Raw genomic sequence first — 19231 nt, 5'->3', positions numbered from 1 at the left:
TAGACAAGTAGTTATATGCCAGTGCTAGAAGGCAGGGAAGTTCCATTGCACAGTTAAAAGTCCTTGTGCTAATGGAACTGTTTACTCGGATGCTGCCTCTTGTATTCTAACATCCATGAAAAGCACCAAACAGTGTGTGGGGGTAATTTTCCTGTGGGGCAGTTCTGGGAAACTAGGGCATCTTCTTGTGTATTGGTGTATGCTATTCTTTTGTGGCAGCAAGTATGAGGTTAATTATGAGCGACTGGACTATACCCACCCCGTTTTTTGTGATTGCTTCCCCCCCCCCCATGGCAAGTTTTCAAATGAATTTTAAAGTTGTATTTTAAATTGTAATCTGCCCAGGGCCCTTGGGATGAAGGGCAGGCAATAAATTAAATGATAATTAAGAGTAAGGGTTGGGCATCTGTGTAGAAATGGGTTTGAACCAATGTGGCTTTTTGTTTCCTGATGCTAAGCAGTGATGGAAAGAACTATACAGTGGTACCTCGGTTGTTGAACGTAATCCGTTCTGGAAGACTTCCAAAACGTTTGAAAACCAAGGCACAATGGGTGGTCGGCAAGTTCCATTGAGAAAATGGAGTAACACGCCCCTGAAGCCGTACAACTTCCAAGAAAACTGAAATGTTCACTTCCGGGTTTTCAGCATTTGAAAACCGAAACATTCGGTTTCCGAGATGCTCGAAAATCAAGGTATTGCCTTTGGAGAATGCAAAACATATACATCACTGTTCAAGTTGATACTATTTAGAGATTGGATTTTGTTAGCTTAACTTTCTCTATGTTAACATTTCCTTCCCTCAAACAAAATGGATCTATTTAAAGCAATGAAATACATTTGGGCAAGCAAATGCATGTTTACTCAATATTAAATTTCTCTTGAGTTCATTTGTATTTACTGCTAAGTAACTGTTCATAAGATTGCAGCCTTAGAAATATATATTTTGGATATGTATTTGATTCTAAAATAGATAGCTTTGCAATACGCACAACAATGTGCACAACATGCATTTAGAAAGCTAGAGTTCACTTTGAAGTTTGCTTGTAAACCCCCCCCCCCCATCTACATCACCTGTGAATGTAGTTTCAGTTTAGAATGAACTTTGTAGACTCAGCAAGTGGCCACTAGGGGTCAGTGCAACAATAGCAAAATATATAAAAAATACTCATTCCTTGAGCCCCTGCTTTTGTGTTCAGTAAACACAGTAAACCCAACACATTGGTTTAAGACCATTTAGAGTTGCAATAAGACACACTCAATAAAATAAGCAAAGTTGCTGGATCAGCATTACTCAGACCTAAGACTGAAGATGTTAACTCTTTAAAGCGCAGAGCTATGAAGTAAGCTGATTTAAGCAATGGAAGTGACTATATGTGACCGCTTTTCAATATGCAGTTATAGATTTGGAGAGGACCCCCCTCAACACTAGAAATTAATATAAATGCTAGGATTTTGATTAATTGGAATATGAAGGGAAAATACAAGCTGCAGAGGAATTCCTGAGCAAGCCTATGCAAAACGACCTGGCCAGAGTGGGGCCATTAAGAAACAATACAGGGCCATTGAGAGCCATTGATAAGGCAAGAGAGCAGTCCTTCCCCCTTGCCCTGAGGTGAGAACAGAGACTGTGGGTTTGGAAGGTTGCCAGGGTAACTGTGTGTTTGAGGTGACAGGAAAAGGGAGTGTTGAGCAAGGTATGCTGGGGAGAAAAGGAGAAGGAAGCCTGGGATCCATCTTGGGGAGGCTGGCTGCAGGCTGGCTGGGAGAGATACCTTGAACAAGTTGCATGGAATCAATTCCAATCTGTTACCTCCAAGCATGTGAACAGGTTGCTTGGGTATGTGAAACCAACCACCTGTCTCCATCCTGTAAAGCGAGTCGGGATGGGCTCTGCGGGGTGGTGAATGCTTCCCTCTGTGAGGGAGACTTCCCAGACCTGCTGAAAGAGGCAGTCATTAAATCGCTTCTTAAAAAAAATCTTTGGACCCGGCCGATATGGCCAACTATGGCCAAGTCTCAAAACTTCCATTTTCGGGCATGGTGATTGAGTGAGTGGTTGCTGAACAACACCAGGCATGCCTGGAGGAATGCCTCATCATGGGACTGAAACTGTCTTGGTCTTGCTGTTAAAGGTAGGTAGCCGGGTTGGTCTGCCGTCGTCGAAAGAAAATAAAATAAAAATCCTTCCAGTAGCACCTGGAATGAATTGGTATGAGCTTTCGTGTGCATGCACACTTATCACTGGTCGATGATCTCCGGCGGGCTAGGGACAAAGGTGAAAGCTGTTTCCTTGTTCCTACTGGATCTCTCAGCGGCCTTTGATACCACAACATCCTTCTGGACCGTCTAGAGGAGGTGGGAGCTGGAGGCACTGTTATACAGTGGTTCCGCTCCTTCCTCGGCTGTGTCCAGAAAGTGATGGTGGGGGATGAGTGTTCAGACCCCTGGGCTCTCACTTGTGGGGTGCCTCAGGGTTGTGTCCTCTCCCCCATGCTTTTTAATATCTGTATGAACCCACGGGGCGAGATCATCAGGGGGGTTGGGCTGGGTGTTCATCAGTATGCGGATGATACCCAGCTCTACCTTTCTTTTAAATCAGAACCAGTGAAGGTGGTGAATGTCCTGTGTGAGTGCCTTGGAGTGAGTTGGAGGATGGGTGGTGGCTAACAGATTGAGGTTGAATCCTGACAAGACAGAAGTACTGTTCTTGGGGAACAGTGGATGTGGAGGACTTGCTGGTCCTGAATGGGGCAACTGTGCCTCTGAAGGACCAGGTGCGCAGCCTGGGAGTCATTTTGGACTTGCTGCTGTCCATGGACATGCAGGTCAATTCTGTGTCCAGGACAGCTGTCTACCAGCTCCATCTGGTAGGCAGGCTGAGACCCTACCTGCCCGTGGACTGTTTTGCCAGAGTGGTGCATTCTCTAGTTATCTCCCACTTGGACTACTGCAATGCGCTCTACGAGGGGCTACCTGTGAAGGTGACCCGGAAACTGCAATTTAACCAGAATGCGGCAGCTAGACTGATGACTGGGAGTGGCTCCTGAATCACATGGAGAGCAGGGAGGAGAGGGTTGAGGGGAAAAGAAAGAGCCTGTTCACTGTTGGAAATTCCATTCCTCCCGTGCTGCAGATGTGTGGGATTCTTACATGTCACATGTCTATTTACATTACAGCACTGATTATTGGAGTCTTGTGAGCGGAGATAGAGATACGCTGTTCCGTTTTGTATAGCTTTTGTTTTTGCAGCTCTCTCTCCGAGGAAGAAAGACAGAGGGAGAAGCCATGTTTTTCTTTGTTGTTACATTTGATTTAATTTGCAATAAATTAGGCTTAGATGTTACTCCTCAAAGCTAAGCTTCTGTTTCAGCTCTGCTTGTCGTGTGCTCATGTCTTTGGATATGGGCCACATCAGCCATATCGGGAGACCGGAGTGATGAATCCCGGGCGATGCTGCATTGGGGGGAGGGAGGCACCGGCCTCGGCATTATCACCCAACGCTATCATCTCTGCCTTGACGCTCGGCTGCTTCCACCTCGCTGCTTGGAGTGTGAGGAGCAGCTTGCGTGCTGCACTCGGCTGGCTCCGCCTGACTCAGTTGAGGGGTGCGGAACAGAGCAGGAGCAGCTAGGCTGGGCGGAGGGGCGGGTGATATGAGAAGTGTCCTCAGGTGCACGTGGAGAGGGGGAGGGGAGCAGCCCGGCCCCGTGCCCCTCTGGCTTTCTAGTACTGAACTCTGGCGAACTCTGTGCTGGGGCAACGGCGCGTGTGCCCACAGAGAGGGCTCTGAGTGCCCTCTCTGGCACACGTGCCATAGGTTTGCCACCACTGCCCTAGGCCATCAGCCTTGCGGTCTCAGACATCTTTCTTGAGACAGCCTCCATCAGCTCAGGCAAGGAAACTGTTGGGTGGCAGGTTTCAGCGGCACAGACCAAGTTCTGATGCAAAACAGAACAGCATGGTCAAGATTGTTTTTCTTGGCCAATCACTTTTGAATGTACTTCTCTACTTTGACACTAGTGATATACAGGGTGAGTCCTTTAAAAGAGGCTCCATGGATACAGAGTACACATGTTCTTATCTTAAGGAGTTTATATTAACCCTAACAGGCAACATCTCATTTATTCAATGTTTCACAGTTTCAGTCATTACCATGGGGTAAGACAGAAAACCAAAATTGCTGACATGTATACGTAGTGGTGTATATTATAGCCTTGTTTGTGAGCTCTACATCAGCTTGTATCTAACATCCTCCCATCTTTCCTAATAGGGTAGATCAGTTGAGTAATTTTCTCATAAAATACAGAAGGCTCATTGAGCCCACATTTTTAGCAATTTCGTTGGATGATTAATAGATCCAGGATATGGAATAGTTTGCATGCAAAGGGTGATATCCAAATTGTAAATTCACATTTGACCTAATTATGCCTACATAATAGTAAGCTTACTTTGTTGTTCGTGGTTTTATTAGCTTTTTTTTTTTCAAAATCCTAAGATTAATGGTGTATTTGATGCATGCTAGTGAGAGCCAATGTGAAAAAACGTTAATGAAGGGGAATGTATATGAGAAAGTTATGACATGAAATCTAGGTTTTTCTTGAAACTATGAATGCAAAAGAGAACTGGCAGAAAACCAAGTTTTGGCCTATTCAAAATGAAGCAGTCCTATGCTAGGTTAATCTAAGCCATACCCTTCCCTAATTGTAATAACTCTAACAATTTTTTGCCAAGTATAGAACACATTAGTTTAATGTTACTAAACAGTGAAATGAAACTACAAAATAATGTCAGTGATTTTTATGGCTAACAGTGTTGTACTGTGAATTTGTCTGTGATAATTTAGGAGATCAAATCGTATTTCGTTGATATTTGAAACATCATGTATTGCTGGTTACATTAAAAAAAAATTTAAAACACACAATAGCTGTAAAAGATAAGTTGCTTCTTCAATTTGGTGAAGAAATGCCTGGTTGTGTATAAGTACAGCTGGGCTTCTGCAGGGCTGGGTAGAAAACACACCTGTCATTGCAAATCAGTTGACATGGTGATACAACTGAATATTTGCCTCCTATAAAAGGTCTCATAGGCCAAAGTGCAACAAATAAAGTACAGTGAAGTCCCTCACAACTCTGGATTGGCTCTTTTTGTGTTGATACACAGGTAGGAATTGAAAGTGCTCTCTTAATCTTAATGGATGAGGCCATTCTTCTGACTAGTAGGTCAAACAGGGCCTTCAATGGGGACGGAAAGCCTAAAGGAAGCCAGTACACCACTGCTTCAGATTCTGCAGGGTGATGTCTTACTCTCCTTGGGTGGTGTCAGGGAACTGCCATCGGAGCCTAGAGTGGAGGTAAGGCTCCCTAACGATGCAGGAGAAGGGACCAGCAGGGAGAGAGAGCAAACTTCCTTTGAGGAAGGAAATAGGAGGGACACCAGGAAGCAAGGGGGGACTGCGGAGAGAGGGCTCCGAGACTCTTCCACAGAGAGCAGCGGGGAGAGCCCAGGACCTCCGTTGGGCACGCCCACTCTGCGCAGGAGACTTCCACGCAGAGAGGCTAGGCGGAGACTTGGGGTCAAAGAATTTTTATGTTGGAAGAAGTTCAGAAAACGCCCACTGACGGATTCTGCCAGCGACTGACACAGCCATGGAAAAAGGGCTGTCCAGCCAGGGAAAGGTTTAGCCAGGCAATGTGCCTAGAGCTGCAGCACCCTTTACGCACAAGCAACCCCCAATTCCCTTTACAGGTGGTGATGTGCTCTACTGTGCTTGCTCCTGTAGCTTCCAGGCAGGCTTCATTTGCAGCCTCTCATACTGTCCTATTCAGCACTGTAGTTGTACCTTAGGAGGATGTGCAGCTGTGGCAAGATTATGAACATATATGGAAGGACTGAGGCCTTCTGTGGGTTCTAAACATCATATATGTGGTGACTCTAATATAGACAGGTCTTCAGTGTTGTGAAGTATCTTGTACCTTTCTGTCTTGGTGTATATATGTAAATTGGTCCAAATTCTATCAAGGATAGGGAAAACATGAATTTTAGATCAGGAAAATAAAGGAATCTACTGTATATTCTGGGGGGGGGGGGATTACCATTTGTTCTCAGTAGGTCTGGCCACCTTGATACCATCATCAAACTTGGTATGAGGGTTCCTGAGGTGGGGTGGCAGTTTTTGTTGATGAGGGCAATGCAGCCACCATTTTGAATCAAGATGGCAGTATGAAATGTGACTGCCTGATTTTTGGAGTGATGGGTACAAACTTCACTGATTTCAAACTCTGCATGATTGTTCCTGGGGTAGGGGGTCTGTGGTTTTCTTCAGTGTTGGACTACTGGCCACCATTTTGAATTAACGGTGGTCCAAAATGTGACTTAGGCTTGTCTTCACCCATTTTTTTGTGTGGTGGGTCCAAATGGCACCAATTTCAAACTCTGCATAAGATTTCCAGAGGTGGGGGTAGCAGTTTTTGTCAATGTTGGGATGCTACCCACTATTTTGAATCAATATGGTAGACCAGAATGTGGCTTAAGTGGGATTTTGTCTGATTTTGGGCATAACCTGTGCTAATTTGTATGCCTCTGAAGATATCAGCACCTAACTTGGCACAAGGGTTCCCAAGATGGATGAGGTGGTTTTCATTCATGTTTGGATGGAAATTGCCATGTTGAATCAAGATGGTGGACCAAATAAACCACAATTAACCATTAGCATCCCCCACCCCCCAAACACTGATTCAGGGCTAATGTTCCCCAGGTCAGGTAGGAGCTCTGAGGTGTATGTTTGTGTGTGTTTGTGGTGTTATTAGTTATCCACCCTTCACCCTAAGGTCTCAGGGCAGGTAACAACAATAAAACACAATATTACTCTGTGTGTGTGTGTGTGCGCGCGCACGCACGCACACACACACATGCACACATACACACTGTAAAACTCACAGATTACCCTATCCACATAAAAACCAACATATTCTTTGGTAGACAGCACCAGGGACTCCCTGCCAGTTCTAAAGATGTGGCTTTATATCTCTGCCCCTGAAGCGTCCTAAGGAAGCCAATTCTAATAATTCATTGAAAACCCCGAAAAGCATTAAAAAAAAAACTGGGTGAAGGGGATTATTCAGGAATATGTATGTGGTAATAGATATTCAAGAGGTTACTTCTCACTTTAGTAGGCCAACAATAGGTTGTTCTTTTTGTCCTGGTCTGTTGTGATTAACAGAAATAATTTCCTCTAATACAATGGGGAACCTTTTCTTCAGGCCAAGAGCTGCATTGATCCATTTAAAACTGTTGTGGGGCTCATTCCAGTAGTGCACTAGGCACAACTTAAAGCACATTGGGTGTGTGTGGGGCTTCATGCCCCCATAATAGCATTTCCTTTAGAGGAAACAAAATACTGATTTTAATCAGGTTGTGGTAGATTGATTACAAATTTCTGAATCGCTGAAATATAGAGTGAAAACTATTTCACTGGAAAACTTGATATACTGCTCTGCAGCACCCTCCTTTTTTGAAAAGACCATTTTGAGCTTGCTCTGTTCTCATTCTGCTTAGAATTATCTTACCTTTTAGAATCAACATGAGTAGCTTTGACTTTGTTCTGTCTTGAAGGTAACTATTACTGTGGTTCTTTAAATCTCTCGATTAATAGGAGCAATTAAACAATAGTTTAATTTCCATCAAATTAACTGCCCTAAGAGATAATTGCAACATAAATGAAGATAAATTTGTTTCAATACACCAAGAGTTTTATATAAGTCAAGAACTGAATCTCCAGTTTAAAATCAGAGGTGAAACTTGAAATGACATGTGACCTAGTCTTAATACATGACCCAGATGGGCAGATGGGTCTGAGGATTAGATCCATGTGTGTTTAGACCCCTTGTGAGCGGCATTTGAAATTAGCTGTGCACCAGTCACATTTTGCTACTGACAACTGGCCTTTTGTGACTGGGTGGAGATGTCCAGGCGCCACCCTTGGTGCTTAGCATCTCCACCTGCCTAGCTGCAGTCAGCTGGTCCGCTGGACACAGCAGCAGTAAATGTGCACAACTTTTGCTGCTGTGCTACATCCACCAAGCACCTGAATTGCCTGGTAGCGCAGCAACAAAAGACACACTGTCGAGCGGATCACATGTTTGGTGGGATAGATGCATCCTTTGCTGCCACGCTACCCTGCAGACCCCCTGATTCACCAGTCAGTAAGTTATTTATTTTTGCTGCCCCGCTCCCAGGCGAATCAGGTGTTTGGTGGGGTAGAGCCCTACCCTGCAGGCACCCTGATTCACCCAGCTTGCTCAGTTGTGCTGGTCCCAAGCTGCCACTTGGTGAAATGGCATGTTGGGCAAATCTCCGGGAGGTAGAACACTTTGGTAACATCTTATCAGCCTTCACTGGTGTGATAGCTCTGCTTTTTTGAAGATACTACCATCATCCAAGCTTTAGGACAGCCTTCCCCTCCAAACATTTTGAATGAAACTTCCATCAGCCCCATTCCGTATGGCCATGGTGACTAGGTTGTAAGTAGTCTAAAACATTGGGAGGGCAACCTGCATTGGGACCTTGAGAGTAGACTACTTAGTGAAAACTGAAGCTGAAATATCCCTCAGTTTGGCTTTCCTTTTTTAAACTTTTTGCTGATCTACTCCAGGAGAAGTTACAAAAACAAATACATCCTCCATCGAAGGCTGCTCCCTCCTTTTTCTTTTTCTTGGAGATGGAGACTGTGTTTCATTCAGAATAATTCTAATACTGTGACATTCTATCTGCGGTGTTCTAGCTTCCCTCTTGAAAACAAATGATTCACTTAAATGTTCTCATTGCAAATTCATTCATGTGGAATCCAGAAGAAATTGATTTAACTTTTAAAATATTTATTGTGATTGAAAACACATCTTGGTTTCAGGAGATTTGTGGTGTACACCAATAGCCTGTATATTACTAATAACAACAGCAACAACAGACAAGTAAGCACTTTTACCATTAGCTTCCACTCCTCTGTAGTTTCTATGTGCATCAGCTGCAGGACTGCCAGTTTATGTTGTTGGTCAGATCATGAAATTGCTCTTTAATGGAAGCAGGACTCTGAACAGAGGAGCAAAATGCTGCATCACAGGGTTTCTATGTAATCAAATTCTTTTAATTTTGTCTTTACAGTTGCACAGAAGATTGTTGCAACAAGGAAAAAACAGCAACTTTCGATAGGCCCTTGCAAATCCCTACCAAACTCTCCAAGCCACTCATCTGTATGTTCAGTCCAGGTTTCGGCAGTACATATCAGCCAGGTATGAAATAGAATGTAATTATTTGCATCCCTTTTAGTGGTAGATACAAACTGGGCAACGTGAATTGGCTTTGGTAACCAGTGTTCTTGCATTTGACTCAGATTCTTCATATCACAAGGCAGCACTGTTACACCTAGGAATAGAATATGGGTTCTGACAACCTCAGGCTGAGAGCATTTTCAGTTGTTCTTTGGATAGCTTTCTTTGAGTTGCTGTGCCCTTCTGTTACCTTAATTTATATTGTATTTAGCTTTGAAGGTTCATAATGTGCAACCACAGTTAAAGAGCTAAAGAATCCCCAACCTAAATATGCTCCGTGACCTTCTAAAAAAGGCCACTTAAATAGAGCCTGGAAATTGATTCTAAACTATGTAAAGTTTAAACTGTGTATTTCCATGTGTCTTTGTTGTCTGAACTTGGCCAAATGTGTGATACTTTAAGAGGTGGTTCACAATCAAGTTTAGAGATTGCCTTGGAGGTAAAGTCATACCTCGGGTTGAAGTTGCTTCAGGTTGAGCGCTTTCGGGTTGTGCTCCGCGGCGACCTGGAAGTAATGGAACGCGTTACTTCCGGGTTTCGCCGCATGCGCAGACGGTCAAAATGATGTCACGCGCATGCACGGAAGTGGCAAATCACGACCCGCAGACGTGGGTTGTGTTTGCTTCAGGATGCGAACGTGGCTCCGGAACGGATCCCATTTGTATCCAGAGGTACCATTGTATAGGGTAAGAAGGGCATCTTGTATTAGGCTCAAATAGTGTAGGGGTGTATACATTAAAAAACCAACCAGCCACCACACAACAATGCCTTGTTTTAGAGCCACATAAAATCAATGCAGATATTGGAGCATCGGTGTAATATACTCTTCATCACAATCCTTTTGCAGGAGACACTTGGCCTATTCACCTGGAGCTGGTGAGCAGCTTACAGGCATCCTCAAAAAGCATCTTATGAGGGCACTTCACCCAGTTACCAGACACTGCTGTTACCAGCCATTAGGCTGTGCACATATCTCCCTTTAAGAAATCACTTATGCAGCCTAAAGTGTCTATGTCTTTGTGTATAGTTGGAAGCAGAGCACGGCCACCTGCCAGCTTACCCGAGGGCCAATATTTACTAACATTTGAAAGCTTTGTTGAACATTAAGAAGTTTCAAATATGAATAAAACATTTTTAAAGCCATGGTAAGGAACCTGTGGACCTGCAGATGGCAGTTGGAGTCCAGCAACATCTGGAGGTCCCACACGTTCCTCACTTCTCCTGCTTTACAAGTTATAAGACCACGTCAGAACAGGTTTATCGGACAACAATGCTTTGGGAGGTATACTCTATTGGAACAGTGATCCCAGGATTAGAAGTCCCAGATGTCCCTCTAATAATGTATATTTTATGTACATTGTTCCCTTAGTGAGAAAACAAGCATATTGTGTTAGATTCTCAAAATCCTTGGCCAACAGCAAATGTTTATAGATACTGTACTTTCCCAATTTCCACAATGATGGAAGCTGCTACTACCCAGTAACTATAATAGCAGTGTGAATTTTGCGGGGAGATGTTCCCCAATGGAACCAGGGTGGGGCAGTACTTATTTCAGAAGTAGCATTTTTAAAAAACCAAACAAAAGCAACAAACCAATCCAAGCTCTTTAGCAAACACCAGTTTTGTGAAGCTTGGGGAATCCTTCCATTCCTCTCTACATGGGCAGCCTTCACAGTTCATTGAAGGGGATATCCCTCAGCTGTATCAGGGTGCTCTAATTTTATCTCCTAGTCTGGAGAACTTTCAAAGGAGGAATCTGTGCAAGACACTGGGCAGGATTGTCATGTTCCACAAAACAGTTTTGCTCTAGACTCTCAGTGACACAAGATTAAAAGAATGAGGGAGGTGCTTCTAGCAGGCAACCCAAGATAGAGTGTGCAGTACACTGAACAATGGGTTCTAAGGATCAAACTTGGGGGGGGGGCACACACACACATTTTTGGATGGCCCTGCTGGCCAGCAAACATTTGTGATGGTCAAGACTATGCTCATCTCTGAATAGGGAAATGTGAGATCCTGTGTGATGTCATGCTGAATTTAAGAGATACTTGAAGTGCTAGCACAATGCAAATGCCAGGGCTAATCCTCCACTCCTAAGAAAAGGCAGACTTTATAACATGTGTCACTTCTGTGGGGCTAAAAGTGTTTCCAAACGATTTTGTCACACGGATGAGCTCCATCCCTCTTCCCAAGCTTAAAGGTGCAAAGGGGAAACACCTGCAGTTGTGCTGGGCTTTTGTAGTGTTTGAAGCACCTATCAAGCCAATCCAGCATGGACAAGATCCAGCCATTGTTCAAGCTCTGGAAGGATATGGAGGATTGTCCCAGCACTTGTGCTGTACTTCTGAGGTATTCTGAGTGGAGGAGAAGAGTTGGGGTTTATCAGTATTTATATTACACTTTTTTCTTCTTTTCCCCCCTTTTTTTAAAAAAAATGATATTTTATTCAAATTTCAAAAAAGAATTTACAAAAATAATAAGATAATAAAGAAAGAAAACAAACAATAAAAAATACAGAGTAGAAAAAAAGAAAATAGAAAAAACAGTAAAAAAAAAAGTCCATCTTTCAATATCTTACTTTTCATTCACTTGTTTCCCTGACCTCCTCACACCTCCCTTTTTTGTATTCCATTTTGGATGTTAATTCAGCAAATCCTTTCCCTCTTTGTTTTTATCTTAGTTCTTTATCTTGACATATTATAACCTTATAAATTCATCTATTTAATAAATCATTTTTACATACTCCTTTTTAACATTGTTACTAAAACCACTTCATTTCATTCCAACATCATTTTAACATTCATTAATTTTGCAGTGTTTCTGTAAATAGTCCTTAAATTTCTTCCAGTCTTCTTCCACCGACTCTACTCCCTGGTCTCGGATTCTGCCAGTCATTTCCGCCAATTCCATATAGTCCATCACTTTCATCTGCCATTCTTCCAGAGTGGGTAAATCTTGTGTCTTCCAATACTTTGCAATAAGTATTCTTGCTGCTGTTGTGGCCGACCATGCCCAGGAGAAAGGCCTCTGGTTTCTTCAAGAAGGTATATTTAAATACCTTTTTCATTTCATTATATATCATCTCCCAGAAAGCCTTAATCTTTGGGCACGTCCACCAAAGGTGAAAGAATGTACCTTCATTTTCTTTACATTTCCAACATTTATTATCGGGCAAATGGTAGATTTTTGCAAGCTTGACTGGTGTCATGTACCACCTGTATATCATTTTCATAATATTCTCTCTTAAGGCATTACATTCCGTAAATTTTATACCTGTGGTCCACAACTGTTCCCAAGCAGCAAACATAATGTTATGTCCAACATCTTGTGCCCATTTAATCATAGCAGATTTAACCGTTTCATCCTGGGTGTTCCATTTCAGCAGCAAGTTATACATTCTTGAAAGTATCTTAGTTTTGGGGTCTAACAGTTCTGTTTCCAATTTTCATTTTTCCACCTGGAAGCCAATTTTTTTGTCCAAATTGTAAGCCTCCCTTATTTGATAATAATGAAGCCAATCTCGCACTTTATCTTTTAGTTTCTCAAAACTCTGCAATTTCAATTTATCTCCTTCTTGTTCCAGAATTTCCCAATATTTCGGCCATTTGGCCTCCATATTGAGCTTTTTCTGGGCCTTTGCTTCCATCAGTGACAACCACCTTGGGGTTTTATTTTCAAGTAGGTCCTTATATCTTATCCAGACATTAAACAATGCTTGCCTGACCATATGGTTTTTAAATTCTTTATGTGCTTTAACCTTGTCGTACCACAAATATGCATGCCACCCAAAAACATTATTAAAACCTTCTAAATCCAAAATGTCTGTGTTCTCAAGAAGCAGCCATTCTTTCAACCAGCAGAATGCTGCTGATTCGTAGTAGAGTTTAAGGTCTGGCAGGGCGAATCCACCTCTTTCCTTTACATCAGTTAATATTTTAAATTTTATTCTGGGCTTCTTGCCCTGCCAGACAAATCTAGAAATATCTCTCTGCCACTTCTTGAAACAGTCCATTTTGTCCAAAATTTGCAATGATTGAAACAGAAATAACATTCTTGGCAATACATTCATCTTTATAACAGCAATTCGACCTAACAAGGACAGCTTCAAATTTGACCATATTTCTAGATCCTTTTTCACTTCTGACCAACATTTCTCATAATTGTCTTTAAATAAATTTAAGTTCTTAGCGGTCATGTTAACCCCCAGATATTTCACTTTCTTAACCAATGTTAAACCTGTCTCCTTCTGAAACCTCTCTTTCTCAATCGGTGTTAAGTTTTTCTCATGAACCTTAGTTTTTAACTTGTTCAGCTTAAATCCTGTCACATGACCAAATTCTTGAATCAATTCCAATACTCTTTTAGTACTAGATTCTGGCTCCTGTAACGTCAGTACTAAGTCATCTGCAAAAGCTTTCAATTTGTACTGTTTGGCTCCGACCTGTATACCTTTAATCAAACGGTCCCTTCTGATCATATTTAGCAAAACCTCCAGGACCGAAATAAAGCGCAATGGGGAAATTGGGCAGCCTTGTCGTGTCCCTTTCTCTATCTTAAATTCCTCTGTCACCACATTGTTAACAATTAGTTTAGCCTTTTGTTCTGAGTAAATTGCACCTATACCGTTTTCAAAACCTTGACCAACCCCCATCCCCTGAAGATTTTTCTTCAAACTCCAAGAAATATTGTCAAAAGCTTTCTCCGCATCTACGAATATTAAGACTGCTTTAGTGTTAATATTCACTTGCAGTTTCTCCAAAATATTAATTATATTTCTCATGTTGTCAGACAAGTGTCTACCCAGGAGAAAGCCAGCTTGGTCTTTATGTATCTCCTCCACTAATACTTTTTTTAGTCTTTTAGCCAAAATGTCTGCAAAAATTTTGTAATCCACGTTAAGCAGGGATATGGGGCGGTAGTTCTTAAGTTGTGTCTTTTCAGACTCAGTTTTTGGTATAAGTGTAATATAAGCTTCCTTCCACGACTCTGGCGCTTTCCCCCCCCTCCAAAATTTCATTACAAACCTCCTTTAGTGGTTGAATTATCCAATCTTTCAGAGATCTATAGTATTTTGAGGTTAAGCTGTCCGGCCCTGGAGATTTGCCCAACTGCATATTCTGGATGGCACCTTCCACCTCCTGTTCTGTGATTTTATAGTTCAACATTAACTTGTTTTCTTGAGAGATTTTTTGTAGTCCATTTGTTTTTAAGAATTGGTCTATATCGAATTCTTTCTGTGGCCCTTGTGTATATAACTGTTTAAAGTACCTCTGGAAACATTTTCTAATTTCCACTGGATTCTGAATGTTCTTTCCTTCCACTTCCAAGTTGGTAATGGTGTTAAGTTTTTGTCTTTTTTTCATTTGCCAAGCTAACAGTTTTCCACATTTATTGGCCGATTCAAATGTCCTTTGTCTCATCTGTTTAATTTTCCATTCTATTTCCTGATTCATCATCTTCATATATTGAACTTGATATAACTTTATTTCTCTCAGAATCTCTTGTGACTTTGGTTTCGCTCTCAGTTTCTTCTCACCCTCTTTTATTTTTTCCAAAATTTTGCCTTTTTTCTCATTTTGAGTTCTCTTCTTTATTGCATTCTGTTGAATTAGAAACCCCCTCATAACTGCTTTGCTTGCGTCCCAGACTACTCTTTTTTCAATGGTAGTGTTCATATTTATCTCAAAATAGTCTCTCAAGGTTTTTTGGGCCTTCTTAATAACCTCTTCATCTCTAAACAGGGTGTCATTCATCCTCCATCTGAAGGAACCAGTTGGTGTTAGTTTCATCTCCATTTTCACAGCATAATGGTCGGAGCAAGTTTTAGGGCATATTTCCACTTTTCGAGTCTTAGGAGCCAGTCCTCTAGTTATCCAAATTTGGTCAATTCTTGTCCATGTCATTTTGGCTTCAGAGAAGAAAGTTCCCTCTCTACCCAAGGGATTCTTTGTTCTTCAAATGTCAATTAAGTCCATATTGTCAGTCATCTCAAAAAAGGTTTTTGGTAGTCTGCCATCTTTAGTAACTACCTGTCTCTGTGCCTTGTCCGTGTTTGTGGATACCACTCCATTCATGTCTCCCTTCATAATGATGTTATAATCCATGTAGTCCAGCAATGTCTCATGCAACTTTTTAAAAAAATCCGATTTCCCCTCATTTGGTGCGTAAATTCCTACTATCAGAAATTTCTCTCCTTGTGCTTGAATTTCAATTGCCACAAATCTTCCTTGTTCATCTTTAAACATAAATTTCGGTGATAGGCTCTCTTTTGCATTAATCACAACTCCCCTTTTTTTAACCTTATCCGATGAAATAAACTCTTGACCCAATCTTTTATTGATCAATACTTTCCTGTGCAGCCTTATCACATGTGTTTCCTGTAAACAAATCAAGTCCAATTGTTCCTTTTTCAATAAATGAAAGACTTTTTTCCTCTTTTCCGGGGAGTTAAAACCATTAATATTCCAGCTTAATAGTTGCAGAGCCATGGCGTGGTTACTTTGCTTTTCCTCCAACTGCACCCAGCAATTGTTCTTGATCTGTCGGTGGTATCACTTTCTCTAAATTTTCCAATCCAAAGGATAGTGATGATATGTCTAGTATTCCTGGTTTTAGTGCTCTTAGCTCTTCTTCGAATTCTTTCTGCAAGTCTTCTCCGTGATCTTTCAAAAATCTTTCTTTATCTTCCACTGATCTTATTTTTAACTTTCTTCCTTTGAAAGTAAAAGATAGGCCCTGAGGGAATTCCCACCTGAAGACAATACTATTACTTCTCAACAGGTTCACTAGGTCTCCGTAGGTAAGATCCAGAAGGTATTTTGGAATGTCTTTGAATATCTCCACTCTTGATTGATGTATTTCCAAGGTCTTCTGAAAATGCAGACTCAATATTTTGTCTCTCTCCTCTTTTGTTCGGAGGGTAATCAAACAGTCTCTCACCCTGTTCTTTCTCCCCCCTCTTCCGAGCCTGAAGACACTTACTATCTTGATATCTTGCTTCTCTAAATCTAAGTTCCAGAAATTCATGCAAATTCATGCATAAGAAAGTCACTTAGGTTGTCTTTCTCAAGTTCAGGTACCGCCCTGATCCTTAAATTTGTCTGTCTTTCCTTCAGTTCAATCATAGATAACATTGACTTGTGATCCTCGAGTTGCCTACATATCGGTGGTATCTTTTCCTCTACGGCCAATGCTTTTTCCTTTGCTTCTTCAGCTGTCTTTCGGGTCAAAGTTGATTCCTGCAGCAATTTCTCAATAGATTCTGTGTTAGAATTCACCTTCTGTCCCAAATTATTGATGCTTGTAGTATTCTGATCAATTTTGGTTGATGCTTCAGCTACTTGTTTACTCAGTTTTTCCAAAGATTCACTAATTTTACCTAATGCCACAGCTAAAACATCTTCAGATGCCATTCCTTTTGGATCAATTTGAACAGGTGCTGTCCCTAATGGTACAGAAGGGCCAGATGCTGATGCTCTTCGCTGCTGCCAAATTTTCCCAGATCTTGTTGTTTTTTCCTGCGGCAAGTTTGCCATAACACTTTATCTGAAGCTCAAGGTCAGTCCCACGGCCGGAGTTTGTTTTACTGTGGAAAGTTCCCCTGGCCAATTTGAAGTGGAAAATTCCCTGGCCTGTTGTAGCAATTACAAAGTTCCTCTAGGGGGACACAGTAACAGTCAATTCTTGTTACATTAAAGTAACTTTTCCAAATCCCCCATTTAACAAAGTAAACAACCGTTTCAATTTCAATTTCAGTTACTTTACAGTTCCTTAAAAACCTTAAAGTCTGGAGAAGCCAGTCAGAATCAAAAGTATCTCTCTTGCAGAGTTAACTGTCAAAAAGTTACAATGTCTATAAACAGCGTGATTCACGGTACGGCAATCTTGTTAGCACTTGACAGCCCGTGCCAGGCATTAAGCGGCAGTCTTTGTTTCTTTTTCCTCTCTTTTTGCAGGCAAAAATACTTCTCACTCTTCCCTCCCCTCTCCTGCAATTCAGGGAGGGAGATCTTTTGTCTTGATGTTAGGATTTAAGTCCTTTTGAAGTAATTTTCCAGGTCTTAGTTTAAATAGTCTTTGCTTTGATCTGTTTACAAGAAACGGAAGGTGGACTTCCTGTTTACACCTTCCCGTTTTCGGTACCAAATTAGTGCTCTTTCTTCCCTTATTTTCAAATCTTTAAATTCAACCTACTCACGGTAGTTGTTTTGATAGCCGAATTGTCACAGGACAAAAGTCAGCGCTCTCCGACAACAGCTGTGCAGCTTCACTCCACGGAAGAAGCAATTGACTCTCAGCACCGCACCGCTCTCCCCGTTTCGCTCCGGAGCCCGGAGCCGGTTCCTTTGCAAATGGGGGGGGGCGCTGAAGGTGCCCGCCGAGTCCCACGGTCACAGGCTTCACCCGCCTGTGGTTTTTTGAAGGGTCCCCGCTTCGCCGTAGCGGCAAGACCCGATTTCCGCGAAGCTCACTCCCTCCGAGTTAGAAGGAATCCGCCATTGCCGATGGCGCCGACTCCGGAAGTCCCTATATTACACTTTTTAATGTGCTTAAAGCATTTCTGAAACACAATGCGAAATAGCTATTTCCTAATACGTCTTTGTAGTTTCTCATGTTTGCCAGAGGAAGATGGGACACTCATAGTATTATGTGGATTTTGGACAAGTTTGCCAAGATATTGGAGATTTATAATCAGAATGTATACCTCTTTTAACATTTCTACTAAAACAAAACTCATTTTCCTAGTATGCATCCTTATGTATCAAAAATAGCACTGCCTGCACATAAGAAGGATGTATCAGTGGACTCAGAGATGCCCCAACATTTGCAGGGAAAAAACTATGGAGTGGGAGAAAGTTAGAGCATGTTCAGTTTGGAAAGCTGTTATACTGGAAAACTCTGCGGGTGGGAGTGGAATGAAAGAGGTTAGGCTGGCTGGCTGAAACCTTAAACTGCTTACTACAGAATTTTGTTGCTGGTCCAACTTCTGTCTTTCAAAAACAGCTGTTGGGGAGGGGCAGCCCAAATTGACTTGAGACTCTGGTGCTGGAAGAAGGGGTAGTCCTTTACGTCCATTGAACCTTTCCTAAACTCAAACTTCTATTTGCCTGTTAGGAAAAACTTACAGGAAAGTAGCATGTAGGGCACGGATTAACTCCCTTACAGTTCTGATCTAATTTGTTCCCTCCCCAGCTGATTTTCTTTTAAATATTGAGACAATAGTTCCTGTCATGGATTTCCAGTATTTTGTCTGTTTTAGTCTTAGGTATTATATATGGCCATGTGAAGTTATGGAAAATATTTTTATAGATGCCCTAATAGCAGCCTTGAGTTGACCTTATCAAAGATCAATGGGCTGCCTAGAGGTCCTTGCATCAGATGCATAAGGATTAAACACAGTAAGAATTTTAAATCCACTGCCACTGCTCTGTCAGCCTGTGTGGCTTTTTTGTATCTAAAGGCTACTGCATGTAATTAGTGGCTAGGGTGAAATGCCATGTGGTATCCGCACTGTGCAAATTTCTTGGGTACATACTGAATATTTTTTCCTCCAATGTGTACCTTTTGTTTTTTGCTAGTTTTTATTTATATCTGCTGTAGAAGACGGTCCCCAAAAAGAGGCTAGTGCCCATTCCAAGAGTCAAATGTCCAACCAGAAACAAACTTACTCTTTCCTATAATTAATATGTGTTGAAAATCAGTGTTCTCAAGAAAATAATATTACAACTCATACTCTTCCATTCAGGACTTACTCAGTATTCTATGTAGTGTCCAGAAGGAATACACCTTGTGAATGATTCTAGACCTCAAATAGTTCTCTATATACTGTTTTGCCCATCACACAGAAAATGTCTTCACACCAATCTCTTCCATGGTATCTGGATGATCTACTGATCAGTTCACTCAG

The 19231-nt window shown here is 41.8% G+C and overlaps 1 protein-coding gene across 7 annotated transcripts in view; it reads left to right on the top strand.

Moving 5' to 3' along the window:
• AGAP1 (ArfGAP with GTPase domain, ankyrin repeat and PH domain 1) overlaps window positions 1-19231 on the top strand; it is a 326368-nt gene that overhangs the window by 78093 nt on the left and 229044 nt on the right. For all 7 annotated transcript variants that reach the window (XM_053362842.1, XM_053362861.1, XM_053362851.1 and 4 more), the window contains one exon: window positions 9158-9285. In XM_053362842.1, the coding sequence (XP_053218817.1) occupies window positions 9158-9285 (128 nt within the window). The remainder of the gene's footprint in view (window positions 1-9157; window positions 9286-19231) is intronic.

Source organism: Podarcis raffonei, chromosome 1 (genome assembly GCF_027172205.1).
Source record: "Podarcis raffonei isolate rPodRaf1 chromosome 1, rPodRaf1.pri, whole genome shotgun sequence".
Taxonomy (NCBI): domain Eukaryota; kingdom Metazoa; phylum Chordata; class Lepidosauria; order Squamata; family Lacertidae; genus Podarcis; species Podarcis raffonei.
The sequence above is the reverse complement of the archived record's forward strand: the minus strand, read 5'-3'. Positions and strand labels throughout refer to the sequence as shown.